Here is a 21,873-nt window from a genome sequence, read left to right as displayed (position 1 = left end):
CATTAAACATCAGACAACGCTATCATTTAATCTAAATTCAAAAATTAACGGCAACACAACCAAAACGAATCAAACAAAAACGTAACATTGTACTAGAAAAGCTGTCGATAAACGGTATAGTCACAGCAATGTGTCGAAATTGAAGGTTTGTCTGCGTGCACGTCAAATTTTAGATCGTGTTTAAAACAAAAATGTGGAAGTAGAATTTCAGAAGATTTTCGCGAATATAAAGCATTAAAAGAACAAGGGGAAAACAATTTTATAACTGCAGCCAATAAAGATCAAATTGGAAGCGACAATAGAACTAAAAACAAAAACGAAAAAGTACGCAAAAGAGAATGTACGCGATCATAAATGTATCACTAAAATCTGTTTTTCGTAAATATTATTGCGACATCGACTCTTTTCTGCACTATGTAATACATTCGATTTGCTTTGCTGCTTCGAATAGAAATATCGAAGAAATAAATTTGTTTAACGTCAATATCCGACAATTGTGTTTACAGGTTCCTTTACTTTTAAGTGCAAATATATAAATTGATATCTTACATATAGGTGATCGTATTTGCGATGTGCGACGTATTTTCGAGAAAAATGTTGGATACAAAAGATAATCGAGTGAGCGTCTCGAGGCTTTCACGGCTTCGGTTGTCGCAATTCACGCTGTTACATTTGGTCTTATTATACGTATTTAACTCTGCTTCGTCTAACGTTGTTCAAAGCTTCCAAGAAAGAGCCGTGTCCAAAAGGAAAAACATTTCGACGTTTCGCAGTCGCAGCAGTACAGTTGGCTTCATCAAGGTGTCGCGCCGATATCCATATGATATCGACGTGGACTTCCGGAAATAGAGGGAAACGATACAGAGATCGTGAATCGCTCGAACAACATCAACATAGATACGGATTTTCATCTCAACGATGTATAGTGCACCCTATTCCACTCTTTTAATCGATTAGCTGACCAATTAAAAATACTGTTAGCTTATCGTCCTAACCGGAAGTTTCCGTCATTTGGATCAACGATCTTGAACTTGTAACCCCACCTACGTAAAAGAGTGTTTTTCCAGGTGCATGCCAGTATCAACGCGACTGCCCGATGAACTGCAATGCTGACAGAAAGTCGGAATTCATAACAACAGTGTCAAGGATAACAGTGTGGATTGTAAAAGTTTCACGGTTTCAAGAGGGGAATACAACTTAAATTTAAAAATTTCTCTTAAAGTGTCATTTACTTGCCAATTTCTTCCCTGATATTTTATTTGTATCTTCGAACAAGTCTCACTACGTTCTCAACAACGTGTTTATATATCTGTAAATGTCAGAGATTTAATATTTATATAATCATATGACATAAATTGTTATACGAATATTAACATAACATAAACATTTTAATTATATATGCAAATTAACTGAATTAGATGTGCTTGTATAAAAAATAAAACATAGTGATAAATCTGGGTAACTGATCGTTATTTGTGTCTAGTTAAACGTAAAATGTACAAAGATGCTAAAAATCCTTTGATATAACTAAATAAGTTGTAGCTAAATAATAAACTTTGTCATAATGAATATTATCAATGTTTGTTTATGCCAAAGCGATGCGCGATCAGCAATAAAATTTAAAATATAAAATTCATACTAATTCCTTCGTCGTTAACACGTGTAATAGGCATTTATCATTTCAAGGTAAATATAAGGAAAGGGCCAACAAATGGAATGTCTTGCATGTAAGAATTTTTACATGTGGATTTACTTTCATACTCGAGCAAAGTAGTTAATGTTTCTAATAACGTCAATGTTTTGTAAACTCTTAGTTTTTCTGCCATATTGCTTACCTTTAATTTTAATATTGTAACAAAATGTCGCCTTACGTTTGTTATTTTACTATTTATTTCTTTTACATGAGACTCTCAATTAGAAATCGCAAATTTAAAACTTATTTTCTTATATTAATTAATTGACAAATTATCCTAATTTACCCAGCTGACTCCAAACAAGATATCTACGTTTACGCGTACGTGATGTTACGCATATATACGCAATAATGCACATACACGTATAAGCGTAGCAGTGAAATAAATGTGCAAATGATCCAGTAAAATGCAAAAATTTCATGATTTATAGGAGAATCTAATCTAATTAAGGTAAAATACTCTATGCTACGGCGTGGTCGCTAGATCTTGAAAGTTATTCGGATCCAGTCTGACCTTTCTCGTTTTATTAGCCACGTCAGCCGAGGTATGCCCCATCATCTCAAGTATATCTTACCGTCTCGTAAAGATACGGATAGAAACGCATAGCTACGGGGTCCTCCCAGATCAACTGTATCTAGGAATTATGCAAACTGATCGTCTCTACACAACCTTAAATAGCTTCTATTTTTCTTTCCAATCCGTTTCTCCAATAGGTCGACATAGATCTTTTTTCACTTTCTGATTCTCCTTCGATCTCGTTTACATACAAGGAACAAATCATCTATCGCTTTTAAACAATGTTAATCGCTGACTAAATTAAGAGCTGCTTAATCAAATGTAATATCGAGAATTAAACAAATAGCACTATTTATTTCATTAAAAAGATACTTTGATAGATATTAGAAGTGCTTGAGTAAATTATTTATTGTCGAACTCATTTAAGTAAATAAAATCTGTCTATCCAATGATCAACATTTTAGTCTCTTAATTATATTTTTAAATAAATTTTTACGATTTGGAAAATAAAGTACAAAATTTACACGTTGCTGCATCTTGCTTCTTTTTTAAACTAGAGACACTATTTTTTATATTCGTTGGATGAAACGATGAAACGAATCCTTTCCTGAATCTTGACATATACTCTAATTTAAAATGTTTAGAATATACATGGATGCAGGAAAATAATAAAGAAAAGTATGTAGTAGCAACGTATAGTGATATAAATTATTATTGATATAACATATATAGATTATTACAGTTTCATAAAGTCAACATATGTAAATAATAAAGTCAACGTTTACTTTACAGAATTCGAAACTTGTACTTTTATTTTATTTTAGTTAGTTTTTCGTGTAATGAGAAATTTATATTCCAATTGTTCTATGCATAGATATTCATAGTCCAAGTACTACTATTTCAAGGTAAAACTAAACAAGATTCTAAAAAACATGTTTCGAGTTCAGTTATGGACATTCAAGTACGTAAGTTAAAAATCTGTTTAAGGATATATTAAAATAAAATAATATATAATATCGTTATTATTAAATTAATAATTGAAATTTATCAATATTTACATATTTCGTTAAAGAAACTCGAGTCTTTAATTCATAAATCTAATTTCTCAACGCAACAGAAAATTATCATAGGCTCTGGAATGGATGTATAAGTACTTTCCTTTGGCAAGAGTACTATACATATTATTTTCTCTCCTTAGACATAACTTAAGTTATATTTTCACTACATCGATGTAAATTCTCTAGAAATCTAAATAAATCAGTTCTTACTCAAATCACTTGTTATTTGATGCTTTTGATTACAGATTACTATTTCTCGGTCGTTATATTCGTTGCAACATATAATAAAATAATTATACATATAAGGTGCCGTATAGTAGATGGTGTAAGAATAACATCCTTCCGCTTGGGTCATCAACATTTGAGAAAAGCATAGTAAAAAGTACGCAATAAGGCAAAAGATCATTTCTTTTTAGTAATTTCTTCAATTATAACGTTTTAAAATAAACGTATAAATTGCTGAAATTGATAATTTTGCCACCAAAAAAACACGCGTACTTTGACGTGTTGCTCCTTTTATCCTTAAAATAGCTCTTTATTCGAGACTCGATTTTTATTCAATTTTTTCAGAATTACCAAAATTCTATCAAACTCCTCGATCAATTGAAAAATCACATATGTGTATGTCGTTATTTGTCTTTTATCTAGGTACTGAAATAATTTGTTAAAAATTGAAGATATTACTTACAGATTATGACAACTATCGCAGCAGCAATATATATATATGCATGCATGTATGTATGTATGTATGTATGTATGTATGTAGGTATATAGATTATTTCAGCAAAGTTGGTAACCCTTTTACTTAACATTCTCAAAATCTACTTTCTCAAAAACGAAGCCTTAGGCAAAAAGATTTTGTTTTGCATTTTCCCTTTACATTTACATCCTTTCCTTATACCTTTTGCATCGTCTTTCATTTCTAAAGTTTACTATCGATTCAATACAATATTACACATTTGAATATTAAGAATGTCGTTACAGCAGTTACTGCGAAATAGACAAAAAATAAAAAGATGAAATTATTATTCAACTGTTACAAGTATATTTACATTCAGTTCTACGATCTGCTCACAAATGGCATGTTCATTTTTCCATGCGCACCATATGATATTTCGTTCTTTTCTATATTTTGATGATGTATGAAGTGTATACACCTACAACTACACATAATGTACAGATTAAGCAAAATTGGTGGCCTTAGGTGTGGTCTTACTGAAAAGCAATAAGATTGCATAACCTGTAAACCATCAAGAGCATAGTACAAACGTTACAAATGTGCTCTACCTTGATCACTGGTTTTCGATATTTTAACATTAACAAAATAAGTATTTATATTGAAATTTCATGGAATTACACATTATGCATAGTATATAAATATTATACGTAATAAATGAAAATTTACTCGTTTAAAAAATTTGATAACTTCATGAGTTTATATATGTAATATATATAATAATAAATCACAGGAAACATAGAAAAGCGATAAAACGTTATTGGTTCGTCGACGTATCTTTGTAGTCATCTATTGCTTTTGTTCTCCTTTATCTCGTCAATATGCATCTTTGATTAAGGGATTTTGCATTCTAAAAGGTATATTTACAACCTAGAAAAGATGTACTAGAAAGTAAGGTTACAATCTTCTATATCTTGGAACGACCTTTTGCTATAAAGACTCGAACCCGTTTTAACGACTAATATCGAAATTAAGATACAAAGCGTAGCTCTTATAATTTCAAAATTTTTGTTATATATATCAAGAAAATAAATAATAATAATAATTATTATTATATACATAGGTATTAACAATAATTATATATATAATATATATTATTATGCATATTGTATATTGTACATATATTTATTTATTTATTTATTTGTTTGTTTATTTATATTTACTAAATTATGTTTATATTTCTTTTCCGTTTTAACGAAATATTCATTCTATAATACCATCTATAATAAAATTCTTATTTAACATACATGTACATTATTATATTCCAATTATACTTTATTTTGCTTATGTGATATTGTTATAATAATAATAGTTTGTTTATCGAAATATAAAACAAGGCCAAATATTGTGCAAAATGATCTTCTACAATACGAATGGAACAAGGCTTAGAAATGCCAAGTAATGAAATGCTCATCCATACTTACTGAGACCAAGCCCACCCTTGTCATAATCTTGTATATTATTGTCATAAATCTTTGATAAAAATTCCAAATTACAGAAATAACGGAAAAAATATGAAATTATTATAAAGTATCAGTCATAAATATGAAAGTTGTACAAAATATATGATACAGCAGGTCCGACTACGTAATTGCTGATAAATGTCTCGATAAAAGCAATAGATACGCAATAGATATGTAGGTGACAAACAAATTGCTATCGACTGATACTCGTTCTTGAAAGATTTGCGTAAAGAAACATTAATTCTAGCATGTAAGATGATCGAGAACATAACTGAGGTGGGGCAAAATTGTGAGGGCGAATAACTATGAGGAGAATGGTTAGACATATGAACAGAGGCAATGGGAAGGGAAAATCTTCTTGCGCGTCTTCATATAAATGCAGTAGGTACTTGTACACGATACTGCAGATTCGGTCTTGCTCAAAGCGACGACACACAGCAACCATCATCATGCAGCGTATAGTGAGTGTTCGTTTTACACGTCTATCAATATATAAGTGATTTAAAATTAAAGTGAACAAAATTTTCAATAAAATAATTCAATAATAAGAGAATTTACAATATTCAAAAATCATAATTATTAATATACATGTATAAATCAGTTCACAAGGTATTGCATTATTTCATTACGTCGCATAAAACTGATTATAGTTTCTTTGCAGTTTTATATTCTTTACCTTAAATAATTAGTTAGTTACATGCAATCTGATCGTGTGGTTATAGAACAAAAATTGTTTTGACAAATTTCGTTTTTCTCGGCGAAATTTCTTTATTTATGCGAAATTATATCATAGCAATATTTGATTATCGTAGCATCGTTATCTTGCACCGTAAATTGTTAAAGTACGATACAGGTTATAGCGATGTAACGTTCTAAAACGATTTTAAAGGTACCACAAGTATTGTAAATCTATTAACAACATGAAATATGCAATCAGACGGTATTTATATAATAAAATTAGCAGGCTTTATGGCGTTAACTTGGAAAAGTTGATATTAAAATTGTTGACGATTTCAGTTATTGGCGTTCGCTTTATTTGGCTGCGCTTTAGGACAATATGGTGCATTTCGCGGTTTCCCAAATCAAAATGCTTATCGACCGACACCTAGGCCAGCCTATCAACCAACGGTTCAACCACAATATACACCCCAGTATAGGTATGCATTTACATCATATTACGATTCAACAATACTGTCTAGTAATAATAAATATCAAATATTATACTAATATTCTTGAGCATAACATCTTTTATTTTACAAATATTAATATTCATTTTTTAGTTAATAATGGGACAATTTATAAACATATAGTTATCAAACTGTCGCAAATAAAAAGGCATATAATGACATTAATATAACATATAGCTCTTCTTTTATATTTACGTTTTAAAGATATTACATTTTAAATACACTTGGATCATATTTAAATTTCCGCATAATAGAATACCTATCTCTTTTGCGATAGCCCTGGGAGGTTTATAGCCATACGTAGTCAACAGAAAGATACCTATCCAGATGGAACTTACACGTTCAGTTACGATACCGAAAATGGGATTTCGGTTGCCGAAAGCGGACGACCTCAAGGCACTTCACAGGGACAAAACGAGGTAAGATTCTATCATTATAATATCAATAATTATCCTAAACGAAACAAAAATTAGTTACCTTAGAAAAATACTTATTCTTGCTCTAAACTATATTTGCAATTTTTACTATGACTATACCGCAAGTAAGCAACGTGTATTATTGTAAACAATATTATTTTAAAAATGTCATATCACGAAAATGATTGAGAAAAAATTTATTTGTTCACATTGTTTTAAATACAAGTTCGTATTGCGACTAATCATCTGTTTGTATTATATATCAGTAGGATAATTAGTTTTATATGTTGTATAATATATACAATATGAATGAATTCTAAAGCGTATACCTTGATAGGTTGATATCATTGAGTTGTAATTTTCTTTTTTCGCAGGTTGTCCAGGGCAGATATTCATATTCCGCACCGGATGGAACTCCCATCACCGTAGAATATACAGCAGACGAAAATGGTTTCCATCCACAAGGTGCACATTTACCAACTCCTCCTCCCATCCCAGAAGCAATTAGACGAGCTCTCGCCGCTAATCCACCCGGGCCTGATGACTCAGATTATAGGCAACCATATAATCCAAACCTTTACCGAAGATATTAAATAAAATATTAACTAACTAAATGATTTTAAGAACTTCTAAGCTTGCATTTAATCTTTACGGCCTTACATTACGACCAAATGTCTGTACATATATATATCGTATATAACGGAGATACCAAGATTCAAAACTATATAACAGTCACTATACGATAGATGAATAAATCTTTTTTATCTTTTCTCACTCTATTCCATGTCCTTTTGTATTTTTTCCCTTTATTTAAAGATATTTCCTATAAACAGTATATCTTCTTATCACGCAATTCGTTTCTTTAACTTTATTTACTGCTTGAATCATATTTAAGACAATGTTATTTATTATGCAACGCTTAAGTTTATGTAATGTCCATAGAAATTATACGACCATCGTCATAATGCTTCACACCTAGAGCATACTAAAATGCAGGTGTCGTGTAACCTGGAGAAACAAGTGATCTTTTCGAAGTGATAACTTGTTCCTCGTTTATGTTGTATTTAAGAATTTATTAAAATCCAGATGATCCGAGAATCCGTCCAATGTCTGTATTATACAACTCAAATGATGTAAAATATAATAATCTAATAACTAGTAAAATATAATCAGAATTAAAATTACATGTTTGAATAAGCAGTCGTATAAACGCCATAAATTGACTAGCGTGCATATTACCTCAACTTTTACTTCCCAAAGAGATTTTAAAGTACGTATGCTGCCATATACAATCATACCCCTCTCTCTCTCTCTCTCTTTCTCTCTCTCTCTCTTTTTCTCTCTCTCTCTGATAAAACTTTGCCAATGTTTAAAACGAGAAAAATATTAACTAAAGACGTACAACGAAAGTAAGAGAAAGAGAGAGTTATATATAAAAAGAATTATATAGAAGTAGAAACATTTTTTACGAATATAAAAATGGAAATAAAAGACATATACGAAAGAATATAAATCAAATAAGAAATATTTTGTGCAATTGAAAGAAATTACGCTACTTAACGAAAACATCTTTCCACGTGACGTCCTATTAAGAATAAGAACGAATTGCAAACGCGATTTCTTAATGTAACGGCATCGCCTGTACAAGGTTAAAAATAACTGAAGTCGATTACAAGAAACAAATCAACTTTTTCGCGTGTATTAAGCAATCTGTGGACTCGGTAGCACTCGACACCACTCAATACCAAATTGTAATTATGTGTAATGAACCACAATGAAATACAGTGTACGTATAGTATGACCTGTATATACATAGCTCGTATCTTAATAGTGCGGGAAAGCATGCTAGTTGAACTTCAATTGCACCATGCCTCTGACTGATACGTAAGAATTGCGGTAAAAGAAGAGGGCTGGGATGAATCCAGGTGAAAGCGTTCTATTGGATCTTTCATTATCTTACATTTTTCTACAGATCATCCCGGTCAAGGACTGTCTAACACGAACGATGCAACTTGGGCGGTTCCTACACTTCCTTCGAACGTTCATCCACTAACGATCTTGTGCAAAACGTAAATTCAAGTAGAATGCCCCAATTTGTCTAAACATACCAGATATTCGAATGTTATTTTCTGTATTAGGCTCACAAAATTCAAAGAAAGTATATTAACACTGCTCAATTGTGTTAATAGAGTAATGTATTACTTGATATGATAAAAGTTGTATTCGTAAAAACTTTTAATCATATATACGTTACGTACATACTAAAAATCTATATTTATTCTCTCGTGTTCTGTTGACATCTTTATAAAAAATATTAATCCTTTTTATTATTTTTAAAAAATTATTATGTCTTTTTTAAAACTTACACAGATTTCCATATAAACAATTTTTTAAGTGCATCTTCCTTTCTAATACACTCTAATTCTAGACTCTTTCCAGATTGACAATATTTCAAAAAATTAATATTTTATGAAACTTGTACAGAATGTATCTATATGCCCACGAGAGAAAGTTAAAATATATAAAAGGTAGAACATGAAACAAATTTTACGTATCTACTTCTATGTACATGAAATCAATTTTGTGTATTTGAAAAGTGTTTCTTTCGTAGGAATCCTACATTCTTTTTATAGCACTAATCAACGAACCTTTTCATACTCTGGAAAAGAAAAAATTACATAAATTATTTGCTCAAAAATTATTACAATTTTAGGTCTTTTCAATTACATTTCTATTTATCAGTATTCTTTCGCTAACGCATTGTTATGTAGTAGTATTGTATAGCACTACTGTACTGCTATCTACTATCTACTGCTGTATCTACTGTACTATGCAATCTGTTGCTAATATCGATCGGTGTAAGGTGCTATTAGTAAAGTTTCGTTCATTGTCAGAAAATACCATTATTTTATATATGTCTTGGCAAGATACATGTGTGGATCACAACGGACGAAAATACTTTCGACGTCGCAAAGCTATCGTAAGAAGCATCTTAAAGCATCGTAAAGAAACATATTTTAAGTCAAAACATCCAACACCTGCGTGCTTTTAAAAACGTGTTGCTTTATTAAAATTTATTAATAATACGACATACAATGTGTCCGGTTTATCTGTAAACAGTTAAATATCCCGAAAAATGTACATGCAAGATACGAAAAATGAATGGAACAAAAGCTATAGCGTATCAGGTGGCACATATCATGCTTGTGCGATTTATGCGACTTTGAAATGACTCTGAAATACCCTATCAGCACTGCATTTACATTTTTAAATACATATTCTTGTAGCTGACGTGAAAACATTTCCAAAACCCTATATACAAATGTATTTTACACAAGACAATTTCGAGATAAGAGCTTTCCCTTAGATACGATAGGAAAAAGAATACATCTTTTTATTCATTTCAAAAAATATTCCCCAACATTTTCCTCATCCATCCTCATTCCTGGATCATCGTGCTGAACCGTTTTGAGCTGCACCACATTACGTTACATTACATTACATTACTCGCATAAAATCGACTCCTTTTAGTACCGTAACGTACAACATCCAAGTGAGTAATTTATACCTCGAAATTATCTTGCACAAAATACATTCGTATGTAAGGTTTGGAAGATGTTTTGACGTCAGCTACAAGAATATGTAATAGAGAATTTAGAGATTCGTTAAAAAACTTAATCTCAATCCGCTATGACTTTCGCCTGAATCATTTTTTCGTAGCTTGTATATTTTCCGAGATGTTTAACAGTTCACGGGTAAATCGGATACACTAAAGATATTTCACTTTCTTTTTAAATAATTCAAAAATAAAATAGGTTCCTGCAATTTGCTCTGTAGAACATTCGGCAGAATGTTTTAGTTATTAAGGATAGTGTTACGCCATGCGGCTTGCCATAGGTCATATTCTTAACCATACTACTCGTCTCAGAAACACACCTCACAATAAAAAGCTACATAAAAATACCGCACTACACCATATACGACACCAAACATCCCTCAGGGAAAGCACACGGAGAGACGGCAGTAGTAATAAAAAACGACATTAAACATCACCTACACAGCCAGATCAGTAAGGAACATATACAAGCAACCACCGTTACCTTACAAACTAACAGCAACCAACTGCAGTTGTCAGCAGTATACGTACCGCCGCGACACAAAATCACAACGCAAATGTGGCAAGACTACTTCCGACACTTAGGTGACAAGTATATTGCAGCGGGAGACTATAACTCAAAGCACACACTATGGGGATCAAGAATCACCACACCTCGAGGCAGAACCTTGGAGAAATACATTAGAAATAATAACCTCAATATATTATCCACAGGAAGACCGACATACTGGCCGACAGACCTGAGCAAAATACCTGACCTGCTAGACTTTGCAGTTACAAAGGGACTAAACGCAAATAAACTAAACACAGCACCCAGCCTCGAGCTTACCTCCGACCATACGCCCATAATAATTACATACAGAAACAAACCAATACTTTACAGCAGCACAGAGAAGCTGTGCAATAAAACCACCAAATGGCAAATATTCAATGAAATAATAGAGAGCAAAATCAGCTGCAACATCCCACTGAAAACACCTGAACACATCGATCAAGCAGTAACAATATTCACAGAAACTATCCAAGAAGCAGCAAGGGCAACCACTATACCGGAAACAACCAACAGACAAACAAAAACAGTTCCACTAGACATCCTCGAAAAAATTAGAGAAAAAAGAAAAGCGAAAGAAAAATGGCAAAAACACAGAACAAAAGAAAACAAAAAACACAACAAACTCGCAAAAGGAATAAAAAACAAAATAAAAGAGCACAACAACAACGAGTTCACAAAGTTCATCGAGACACTATCTGCACACGAGAACTACAACTACTCCCTATGGAAAGCTACAAAAAAAAAAAAAAAAAAAAAAAAAAATAAAGAAGACAATAAAAATGGTACCAGCAATCAGAAGAGCAGATAACACATGGGCAAGAAGCAACGAAGAGCAAGCTGAAGAATTTTCCAACCACCTATGCAACACATTCACCCCACATAACATCAACAACAGCAACCACAATAGTCATACGGACGAGGATGCGCTAACTACTAGTACACCAACTGACAATCACTACACCATACCCAAAGCAACAGCACAAGAAATCAGAAACATAATTGAGAGAACAAAAAATAATAAAGCACCAGGAATCGACCTAATTAACAGCAAAATCTTGAAAAACCTTCCGCCAAAAGCGATAAGACAAATCACAATAATAGTTAACGCAATACTAAGAATACAATACTTTCCAAAAACTTGAAAACTGGCACAAATCATAATGATACCCAAACCAGGCAAGGACCCACACGAAACCAAACCCTACCGACCAATCTCACTACTTCCGGTGTTCTCTAAGATACTAGAGAAAATAATTTACGATCAGATAAAACCCATAATAGAGAAGAATCAACTAATACCGGATCACCAATTCGGATTCAGAAACAAACACTCCACAATAGAACAAACGCACAGACTCGTCAACGAAATCTTACAGGCGCTGGAAACAATACTGCACGGCACTCTTTATGGACATTGAAAAAGCATTCGATAAAATAAACCACACTAGCCTACTTCAATCAATCAGGAAACAGTTCCCGGGGCAGATATACCAATTAATCAAGTCATACTTAAGCAGCAGAAGCTTCATAGTAAAAATCAAAGACACATACTCTGAAGTTAAAGAAATCAAGGCAGGAGTTCCGCAAGGAAGCGTCCTAGGACCAATTTTATACACATTGTACACGGCCAACATACCAACAACTAACAATAGCAAAATACTGACATTCGCGGATGACACAGCTGTACTAGTCAGGCATACTAACCCTGCAACAGCAGTTACATTACTACAAGAACATATCACAAAAATAGAAAAGTGGCTTCAAGCAAAACAAATTAAAGCAAACCCCGATAAATGCAAACACATTACATTCACACTGCGAAAACGGAAACCACCAAACATTGTACTAAACGGCACACGCATAATACAAACAAGGCAAGTCAAATACCTAGGACTCCACTTAGATTCACGACTCACATGGAAACAGCATATTAAAGCAACAATAGACAAAATACAGATGGCAAGGAGACAGATGTACTGGCTAACAAGTCGAAAATCCAAACTAAGCATAGAAAACAAACTAAAAATATATAAAATGGTCATAAAACCAATCTGGACGTACGGAATAGCACTATGGGGAACAGCAGCAATGAGCCATATAACCAAAATAGAGGCAACGCAATCGAAAATACTCAGAACAATAGTAAATGCGCCATGGTACGTTAGGAACGAGGACATTCGGAAAGACCTGGGAATACCAACGGTCAAAGAGGAGATTAACAAAAGTGCAAGAAGGCACGGAGAAAGAATAGCAACGCACCCAAACCGACTGACAGCGGAAACGGTCGACACATCAAGCATAAAAAGAAGATTAAAAAGGAAACACCCAACAGATCTCACAAGGACATAACCTAACAAACACGATGATGGTACCCCACTGGGGGTAGCCACCCACATGTTATATTAGCACACTGCTATAATATTTTACCAAATGTCCTACTGGACGAATTGTAAGATTGTAAAATAAATAAATAAAAAAAAAAAATATTCTTAACCGTCGATCGTAGCATTACAATATCGCAGACGGATCGTCGCGTCTGCCAGGCAAATAAACATTTTTTTTATTTTATTTATTAAAATTACAATCAATTCTCGCGTTGAGAATTTTCAGTAATTTCTCTGGCGTGGCGCAGTGACATGGCTGATTATTTATAATAAGTTAATACTTATTATAGATAAGCAATATTTGTAAGTATTATAAATAAGTAAATATTACTTAATTTAGATAACTAATTGAATCTAGCGTTTAGGTCTAGCGAGTAGTGCCACTTCAGCTTGCGAATCTGGTCCGTCGTATCAAGTAGTCCAGTGATTAGGGGGTTTCGGAGTTTGTTGACACTTTTGCTATAACTGTCGCTATATTTTGCTATTTCCTCTTTGACGGTGGGTATCTTGAGGTCGCGGTGTATTGTTTCATTGGTTACGTACCAAGGTGCGTCAATTAGGGATCTTAGCGTTTTCGATTGGAAGCGTTGGAGTATTTCAATGTTGGAGTTACTTGCTGTTCCCCATAGTTGGATTCCGTAGGTCCAGACAGGTTTTATTACGGTCTTGTACAGGGTAATTTTATTCTGTATATTTAGTTTGGAGCGTCGGCCCGTGAGCCAATAGAATTTTTTTAGTTTGTCCTTTGCTTCGTATTATCTGAGATGTGTTTTTCCATGTTAGTCTCTTGTCCAGGGTCATGCCCAGGTATTTGACTGTCCTTGCTAGGAATTATTGTGTTGTTGATGGTGACCTGGGGGCAGGTTTGTTTTCGGAGCGTGAAGGTTACATGTGAGGATTTTTTTTCGTTAATTTTGAAGCCCCATTTATGAAAACACTTTTCCATGGAGTCGAGACTTCGCTGGAGAGTGGATGAGGCTATTACCGGATTTGCGTGAGCAGCTAATAGCGCTGTGTCGTCTGCAAATGTCGCTATTGTTATCTCGTTTGATATAGGTAGGTCGGCAGTGTAGATGGAGTACAGTAGGGGTCCGAGGACACTACCTTGGGGTATGCCGGCTTCTATTGGGAATGTTGCGGAAGTGGCGTCTAGGTATTTAACCATGAATTGTCTATTGGTTAGGTAAGATTTTAGGATGGAGTAGTAGGGGTGGGGTAGGATCTCTTTAAGCTTGTATAGTAGCCCTTCATGCCATACTTTGTCGAATGCCTGTTGGATGTCTAGGAAAACCGCTGAGCAATATTTTTTCTTTTCGAGTGTTTGGCTGATCGTATGAGTTAAGCGGTGGATTTGCTCTACTGTAGAGTGATGTTTTCGGAAGCCGAATTGGTGATCTGGGAGTGTTTTCAAGTTCTCTAGGATTGGAAGGAGTCGGTTCGTGAGCATCTTCTCGAATAGTTTGGACAGGGTAGGTAAAAGACTGATTGGGCGATAGGAGCAGGTTTCGTGTATCGGTTTACCGGGTTTAGGGATGAGGGTAATCAATGAGATTTTCCAAGCCTTAGGATAGTGTTCCAGGCGAAGGATAGCATTAAAAATTGATGTGATGAGTGCTATCCCTTTTGTGGGAAGTTCCTTGATTGCTCTATTGCCTATTAGGTCGTGTCCTGCTGCTTTCTTGGGGTTTAGGCGACTGATTGTTTCTATAGTCTCAGCAGAGGAGAAGGGTTCGATAGGAGGGGACATTTGGAAGGGGGTGTGTAGGTATTCAGTAACGTCCGCGGCGGCTTGGGGGGAATGGGGTTTGAATACTTTTGACAAGTGTTTTGCAAACAGGTCGGCTTTTTCTATAGGGCTTCGCGCCCATCCACCCTGCGGTCGGCGGATTAGGGGGATTATTTGTGGGGGGCGTGTGAGTTTCCTGGAGGCCTTCCATAGCGAGTAGTTGGAGTCAGCTGTGGGGGATAAACTGGCGAGATATTTTTGGGAACAGTCGTTTTTGTAATTTTTTATGGTTTTGGATAGCTTGCGTTGCGTCTCAACGCAACCAGTTGCATTGTTTTGTTTGCGTTTGTCATCCGGTGTTCTATGGGTCTGCCATACTCTTCTTAGTCTACATTTTTCTGCTATTTTTTTTGGTATGTATTGGGGATATTCTTGTTTGCTGATAGACGTCTTTGTCGGTGTGGACAGGCGGATGGCTTTTATTATGCTCGTGTTTAAGTATTCCGTGGCTGCTTCGATTTCTGCCTTAATTTTTAGTGAAGTTAAGGCTGAAGTTGAGTGTGTAAAGATTTCTCTAAAGAGCTACCAGTTGGTGTGTTGGTTGTGAATGGAGACATTAGGTGTATTCTCGATAATTGTTGAACTGACTGTTGCTATCACGGGGGAATGATCGGTGGAGAGATCAGCCGAGGAATTGATTTGGACGTGTCTTGGTGAGATATTTTTAGTTACGAAGAAGTCCAGGAGGTCGGGTATTTTGTTAGTGTCGGTGGGCCAGTATGTGGGTTCGTATGTGGTGAGGTAGTTGAGATTGTTGGTTATTATGCTGTTTAAGAGGTTTTTGCCTCTTACTGTAACCAGTCTGCTGTCCCATTGGGTGTGCTTGGCGTTATAGTCTCCTCCAGCTATGAATCTATTGCCCAGGGTGTCCAGGAAGTTATCAAAGTCTTCTTTGGCGATGAAGTGTCTGGGAGGGCAGTGTACTGCTGAAGTGGCGATTGTACCATGACAGTCTTCTATTGCTACATTTGTTGCTTGGAGGTAGTCTTTCTGGAATGGTGGGAGTTCGTAGTGCTTAATACTTGTTTTGATTATGATTCCGGTGCCACCGTGGGCCTTTCCGCTGGGGTGTTGGGTATGGTAGAATTTGTAACCATTTATTTTCAGATAATTTTTGTCGGTGAAGTGGGTTTCCGATACGAGCATTACGTCGATTTGCTGGTGTTTTAGGAAGAGTTCTAGTTCAAATTTGTGTTGCGCTAGACCGTTGGCATTTCAAAGAGCTATGCATCTTGGTTTTATTTTGCGTCGGAGCGTATTAATTTATCCATGATAAGTGTTAGTAGCGATAGCAAATTATTTATTTGCTCCGATTGTTTCTGTATTAGCTTTTCAAGCCTAGAGACGTTGTCTGTGTTAGGTGAGTTGGGGACACTATTTTGGGAAAGATCCCTTTGGCTATTCGGGTTATTTTGGATGCCTTGTACTGCTTGGGCATAGGAGGTTGAGGTAGTGGTGAATTTAGTAGGACTGGGTGTTTGGTTTGGTGAGGGGATTGGGGTAGTCGTGAATTTCGGCGGGCTGGGTGTTTGGTTGGTTACCTCTTTTGCTCTGAGATTAGGGTACCTGTTTGTGTACAGGGTTTTGTAGGCTGAGCAGCGTTTGTAGTTGGCAGGATGATCACCTTGACAGTGGATGCACTTCGCTGGGGTTTCCGGTGGTTTACTGCATTGGTCAGTGGGGTGTGTACCTGCACATTTAACGCAGCGGAATGTGTGGTTGCAGTATTTTTGCGTGTGGCCGTGCCTTTGGCACCTTTTGCATTGAACTATCTCTTTTTTGAGAAGCGGTGGTTCGAATTTAACTATTGCGTTCAATAGCCGGCTGATTTTGTAGATTTCTTCGTTGTTGAGTTTTGGTTTTATATAAGAATAAGGATAGCGGGTCTTTCGAGACTCTATGCCTTATATTACTAACGTTGATGACTTCGTGGCCGAGTTTTAATAGTTCGAATTTTAGCTCGTCAATGTCTGCTGAGTGGTGGATGTTTCGTAGCACCACCCGGAAAGGCCTTTCCTGTTTGAGTTGGTAGGTGTGGAAGTTGGCGTTCAGGGTCCTAAGTATCCTGGTGAGTTTTCTGTAAGCTTCTGTGTTCGTCGGCAATATTTTTACTTTGTTGTTATTTATCTTTAAGTTGTAGTCCTCCTTGGAGATATCTCTCTCCAAAGACTTGATCATTGTTTGGATGTCGATGACATCATCAACAAATATTGGTGGGGGAGGGGGGATTCTCTGTGCGTGTTGGTTTGGCGGCGGGTCTGCGATTTCCATGGCGTCGTTTGTGGATTCCAATACGGCGAACCTGTTGTGAGTATTTATTTGTATCGTTGATTGTTCGTTCCGGGTGTCAATCGTGTTTGATTTTGGTGTTTCTATCTTTCGCTTTTTTGTATTATTGGCGTCATTGGTACGGGGGGATCTGCTGCACTTTTGTCACGGAGGAGGTAGCGCGGGGTAGTTGCGAATTTGCTCAGGAGAGCCTGGTCTTGATTGCTGGGCCATCATCGAGCTAGTTAATTCAAAATGAATAACTAGTCGTGAGGCTATGAGGCTAGTATTCGGGTTGGGGTTAGGTGCGTGGAATTTTCTTCTCCCTAAAGGATAGGAAACAAATATAAAGGATAGCAAATAAACATTGTAGTGGCAAGCGCATGGTTCATTAAGCAGGGCGACTTCCAGAAACGTCGACTCGTGGCCGTTATTTTACCTCGCGTAAAAGAATGTGGCGTGATCCAAACGTAGTGGGGGTCGTCTTCCAGAAAAGACGAAAAAGATCGAAGGGCGATCAGAACTTTTCGAGAAGTCGAACCGTCAACACATATCATACGTCGCGCATTACTTATCAACCAAAACGCAGTCATATTTTGTTTTTGTTCCATTTATATCTCTCTAGTTAATAAGTTGTTGAAATAAACATTAATTTATTTGTGTTAATTCTGTGCAATTTCATTGAACTACCCTTATTATCGTAATAGAAATAAGGGGATCGATCAGTTCGTGGCGTCGATTATTTAATCGTAACAGGAACTTACGACTCTCGTTGACGTGCTATTTCGCGATCGCGTCTCTCCGCGAACGGTCGAAACAGATAGCGTGTGGCTGCTAATCTCGTAAGAATACGTTCGTAAGAATATTTGAGTTTGCGTCACCAGGTCCTGCTGTTGTTTCTTTTTCAATCGTCTAATGGCACTGTCGATGTACGGTGTATCGGCTAATGGATTTGAGTGGTTTATTGTTTTTGATTTACATCCGTCGGATACTCGCTGAATTTCCTCCCTTACAGTCAGGATTTGAAAATCTTTGCGCATTTCTTCATTTCATATGTAGCAAGATGCGTCTACTACCAAGTGGTACCAAGTATGATCGACTGTACGGCTTCCACTTCCATATTCCATAATTGGATACCGTGCGTGTTGCTTTGATTATGTTTTTATAGATTAGTAGCTTGTTTTCTATATTTAACTTCAAACGGCCACTCTGTATACAATAGATATAGAGAACGATTAAATAGCAATTAGAAAGAATGTAAATATTCCATTAAAGTACTTTTAAGGTTTTGTAAAACATTTTTCTGCATTGTCGATAATCGTAGAAACAATAACGCGTATACGCTTAAGACGAACCTGCTGTGTATATCTTATTTTTTAGAAATCGAAGAAGATTGTATCAAAATCTTTTTCAAATAATCCCGATATACCCATTTTTTTATCTTATTGTTATTTATTAATATTTATTATGTTGTTATTTCCAATGAATACGACATGCCAACATTTTCTTCTTATCAAATTCTTTTTTATGAGATTTTGAGTTAATAGAAATTCGGCGAATAACAAAATACTGTTGCTGGCACTTCGTAAGACATATCTAAGAGGATGTTAATTTCGTTTTTGGAATTTTGTAAGTAGACAAAGAATTATTACCTCTTAGCTAGCTGTACCAGTAATGGGACGTAATGACCAATCAATGTACTCGATTATCATGTATAGAAAAAAATCTAATAGTTAAATACAACACGTTTCATAAAATATTAATTTCTGATCTGGCATATTCAATAAACAGACTAAATAAATGTTTGGTCAACCTATCGGTGCATATCTTTTAATTACTCGGATGCGCTGTGCATATAAGAAAAAAACTAATGAAAACGGTCAATCGGATCCAGTGACTTTGAAAAAAATAGAATACTGTTCGCACAAAGCCACGAATCACAAGACGAGTATGAGTGGTTTTTTAGATTGCATTTTATACCTTGTATCCTGGCTGTCGTGAAGCAGCTATTCTGGCAACAAAGAATTTTCGATGAATTCATTGATGCAACAAAACGAAGACAGTAAAGCTACCTACTGTAGACGATCATTCCATCAAATGCGATGTAATTTCGTTTTGCTTCTTGTTTATTGAATGGTCTTTTATTTTTTTTTTTGTATATTTTTACTATATTTTTTTCAAAATCATTGAAATCCCACCATGCGTTTTCATTATCTTTCTCGTTATATGCAAATCGAAACAAAGTAACTAGAAAAGATCTCGTCAAATATCGAATAAATGGGTCTTACTTTTAATTACATGATAAAAATATTCCTTTGCCTGTATAGTAAGTTTACTTGGTGCATAAGTACTTTTAATAGAATTTAGTTTCTCAGCATATAAACATAATTGTTAAATTACATATTACTGAATATCTAAATGAGAGGTATAATGACAATTGACTCGATACATCTAATTTATATACGTATATGTATAATCTCATGGTCGCAGTTTAGTTTAACGCTACTAGCAATTTTCCATGAGAAAAGAACGCCGAAACATTAAAGGGCTATATTACTAATATATGAAGTATTCGACAATACGTTTTGCTAAAAACAGAAAAAATTACGGTAAGAGACAACTTACGTGTTAAGTAATGTGAGAAAAAGAATGGAAAAGTGATTAAAAAATTCATTATATCATAAATGACATTAACCGATATATCGAATCAGTTTAATCAAGTTCCAAACTGTTGAAGTGGTTACCACTTCTAAGAAAACTCTACATCTGGTCCTTTTTAGTTTTCTCAAGCACTGAAGCCATCGACAGCGCGTAGACAAAAGACTGCGACGAAGTCAGGCCATAAACAGTAGACAGGCGACGTTGGCTTCGGGGTTTTCAGTTATTAGGTAACACAGCTAGCGTGCGGATCTGGACCAGCTCAAATTGTATTTTTACTTATTACACTTCTATTTAAATATATTTTTCTACCTTACAATTTATCCACGTGTTTTCTCTGTTTACACACCGAATAACCTCAACACAAACTTTTGGACAGGATAGAAAGATGTATCAATCGATACTACTACAACAATATAACTCGTATAAAAAAAATCTTCTAAGCTCCTTTCTAATTGTTCGAATGAAAAATGGAGCTTGGTTGAGTCACGCGTAACGTGCAATTGTTTTCACTTTTTATATTGGAATACATAATTATTCATATTTTTCTAAACGTTTATTCGGCTACACGCAATAATTATTTTCACAGAAACCATCTATCTTTTCAAAAATTATTTTATTCTAATTATGAATATATATTTATGGATTCTATCCCGTTTATTTAAAAAAAGACCGCTAAACACAAATAGTGACATTTAACTTCCAGAGTTATTGGCGAATTACGATACAATTATATTGTTCACATTCTCACAAACATCGACATCCTTTTTCTATTTCGTTGGCTAATTTTCATTTTTAACGTATTACACATTTCCTTCTACGTATTTCAAAATTTATTAACGATAATTTTCTACGAATTGATCGATTTTGGGTCGCTCAACTGTAAATGCGTCGCATGTAAGCATAAAGAACAAAGAAAGCGATTAAGTCCAAAGGGATCCAAGCACAACAGTACGAGAGTTCAATTAATTTCTATTTGTTTAAACTGGTCTGTCTAAATATGAATTCTTTGAGATGTCTCATTGTATCTCAATTATTTTCTTTGTTCCTTATTCTTATATTTGCAGGTAATAGCGAACAATTAGTAGAAAGTGATCGTTGATAAATTTTCAATTACGACTTAGAAGAATTAATACGTTAAAATAAAAGTTACCAAGCAAAATAGAAAAAGAATCACGATTATAAGAACGTGAACAATTTCATTGTAATTCGCTAATTACTCTGACAGTTGAATGCAATTCTAAATTTCAAAAAATGATATTTCAGGTATGCATAATCCAAGATATCAAAAGATATTAAAAACAAAAATTGAGCCACGTGTGGAAACAGAACCGGATACCCTTTCTTGCTACGAAACTTCGGGAACGTAGAGGCGCATGAAATCATCGGGCGAAAACGCGAGTTACGCTTTCTCTGCGACCGTCATCTCCTTATTGTAACGTCAAATTTAAAATCCTTCAGTAACTTATTGCAGTAGCAAGCGTACATGTTACACTATTGTCGTTTACATGTTTTGACGAGCGCACGTTCCGAGTTAG

General features: G+C 34.9%; 2 protein-coding genes across 2 annotated transcripts in view; one reads left to right on the top strand and one right to left on the bottom strand.

Annotated features, from left to right (window-relative positions):
- Nucleotides 1-21,873, bottom strand: part of LOC126872624 (uncharacterized) — a 121,234-nt gene that overhangs the window by 95,048 nt on the left and 4,313 nt on the right. The window lies entirely within an intron of this gene.
- Nucleotides 5,863-7,849, top strand: LOC126872676 (endocuticle structural glycoprotein SgAbd-2-like). The gene is made up of 4 exons (XM_050632804.1): nucleotides 5,863-5,928; nucleotides 6,485-6,624; nucleotides 6,932-7,073; nucleotides 7,445-7,849. Exons 1-4 carry the CDS (start codon nucleotides 5,917-5,919, stop codon nucleotides 7,661-7,663), a joined length of 513 nt encoding a protein of 170 aa, XP_050488761.1. The 5' UTR covers nucleotides 5,863-5,916; the 3' UTR covers nucleotides 7,664-7,849.

This window comes from Bombus huntii, chromosome 13 (genome assembly GCF_024542735.1).
Source record: "Bombus huntii isolate Logan2020A chromosome 13, iyBomHunt1.1, whole genome shotgun sequence".
In the NCBI taxonomy this organism is placed as follows: domain Eukaryota; kingdom Metazoa; phylum Arthropoda; class Insecta; order Hymenoptera; family Apidae; genus Bombus; species Bombus huntii.
Note: the sequence above shows the minus strand (reverse complement) of the source record. Positions and strands in the feature narration are given on the sequence as shown.

What these genes read in the sequence shown, in the direction of transcription:
- LOC126872676 (XM_050632804.1), top strand. An exon ending in CAATATACACCCCAGTATAG is followed by an intron (nt 6,625 to 6,931) that starts GTATGCATTTAC and finishes CTTTTGCGATAG; the next exon opens with CCCTGGGAGGTTTATAGCCA. An exon ending in CTTCACAGGGACAAAACGAG is followed by an intron (nt 7,074 to 7,444) that starts GTAAGATTCTAT and finishes CTTTTTTCGCAG; the next exon opens with GTTGTCCAGGGCAGATATTC.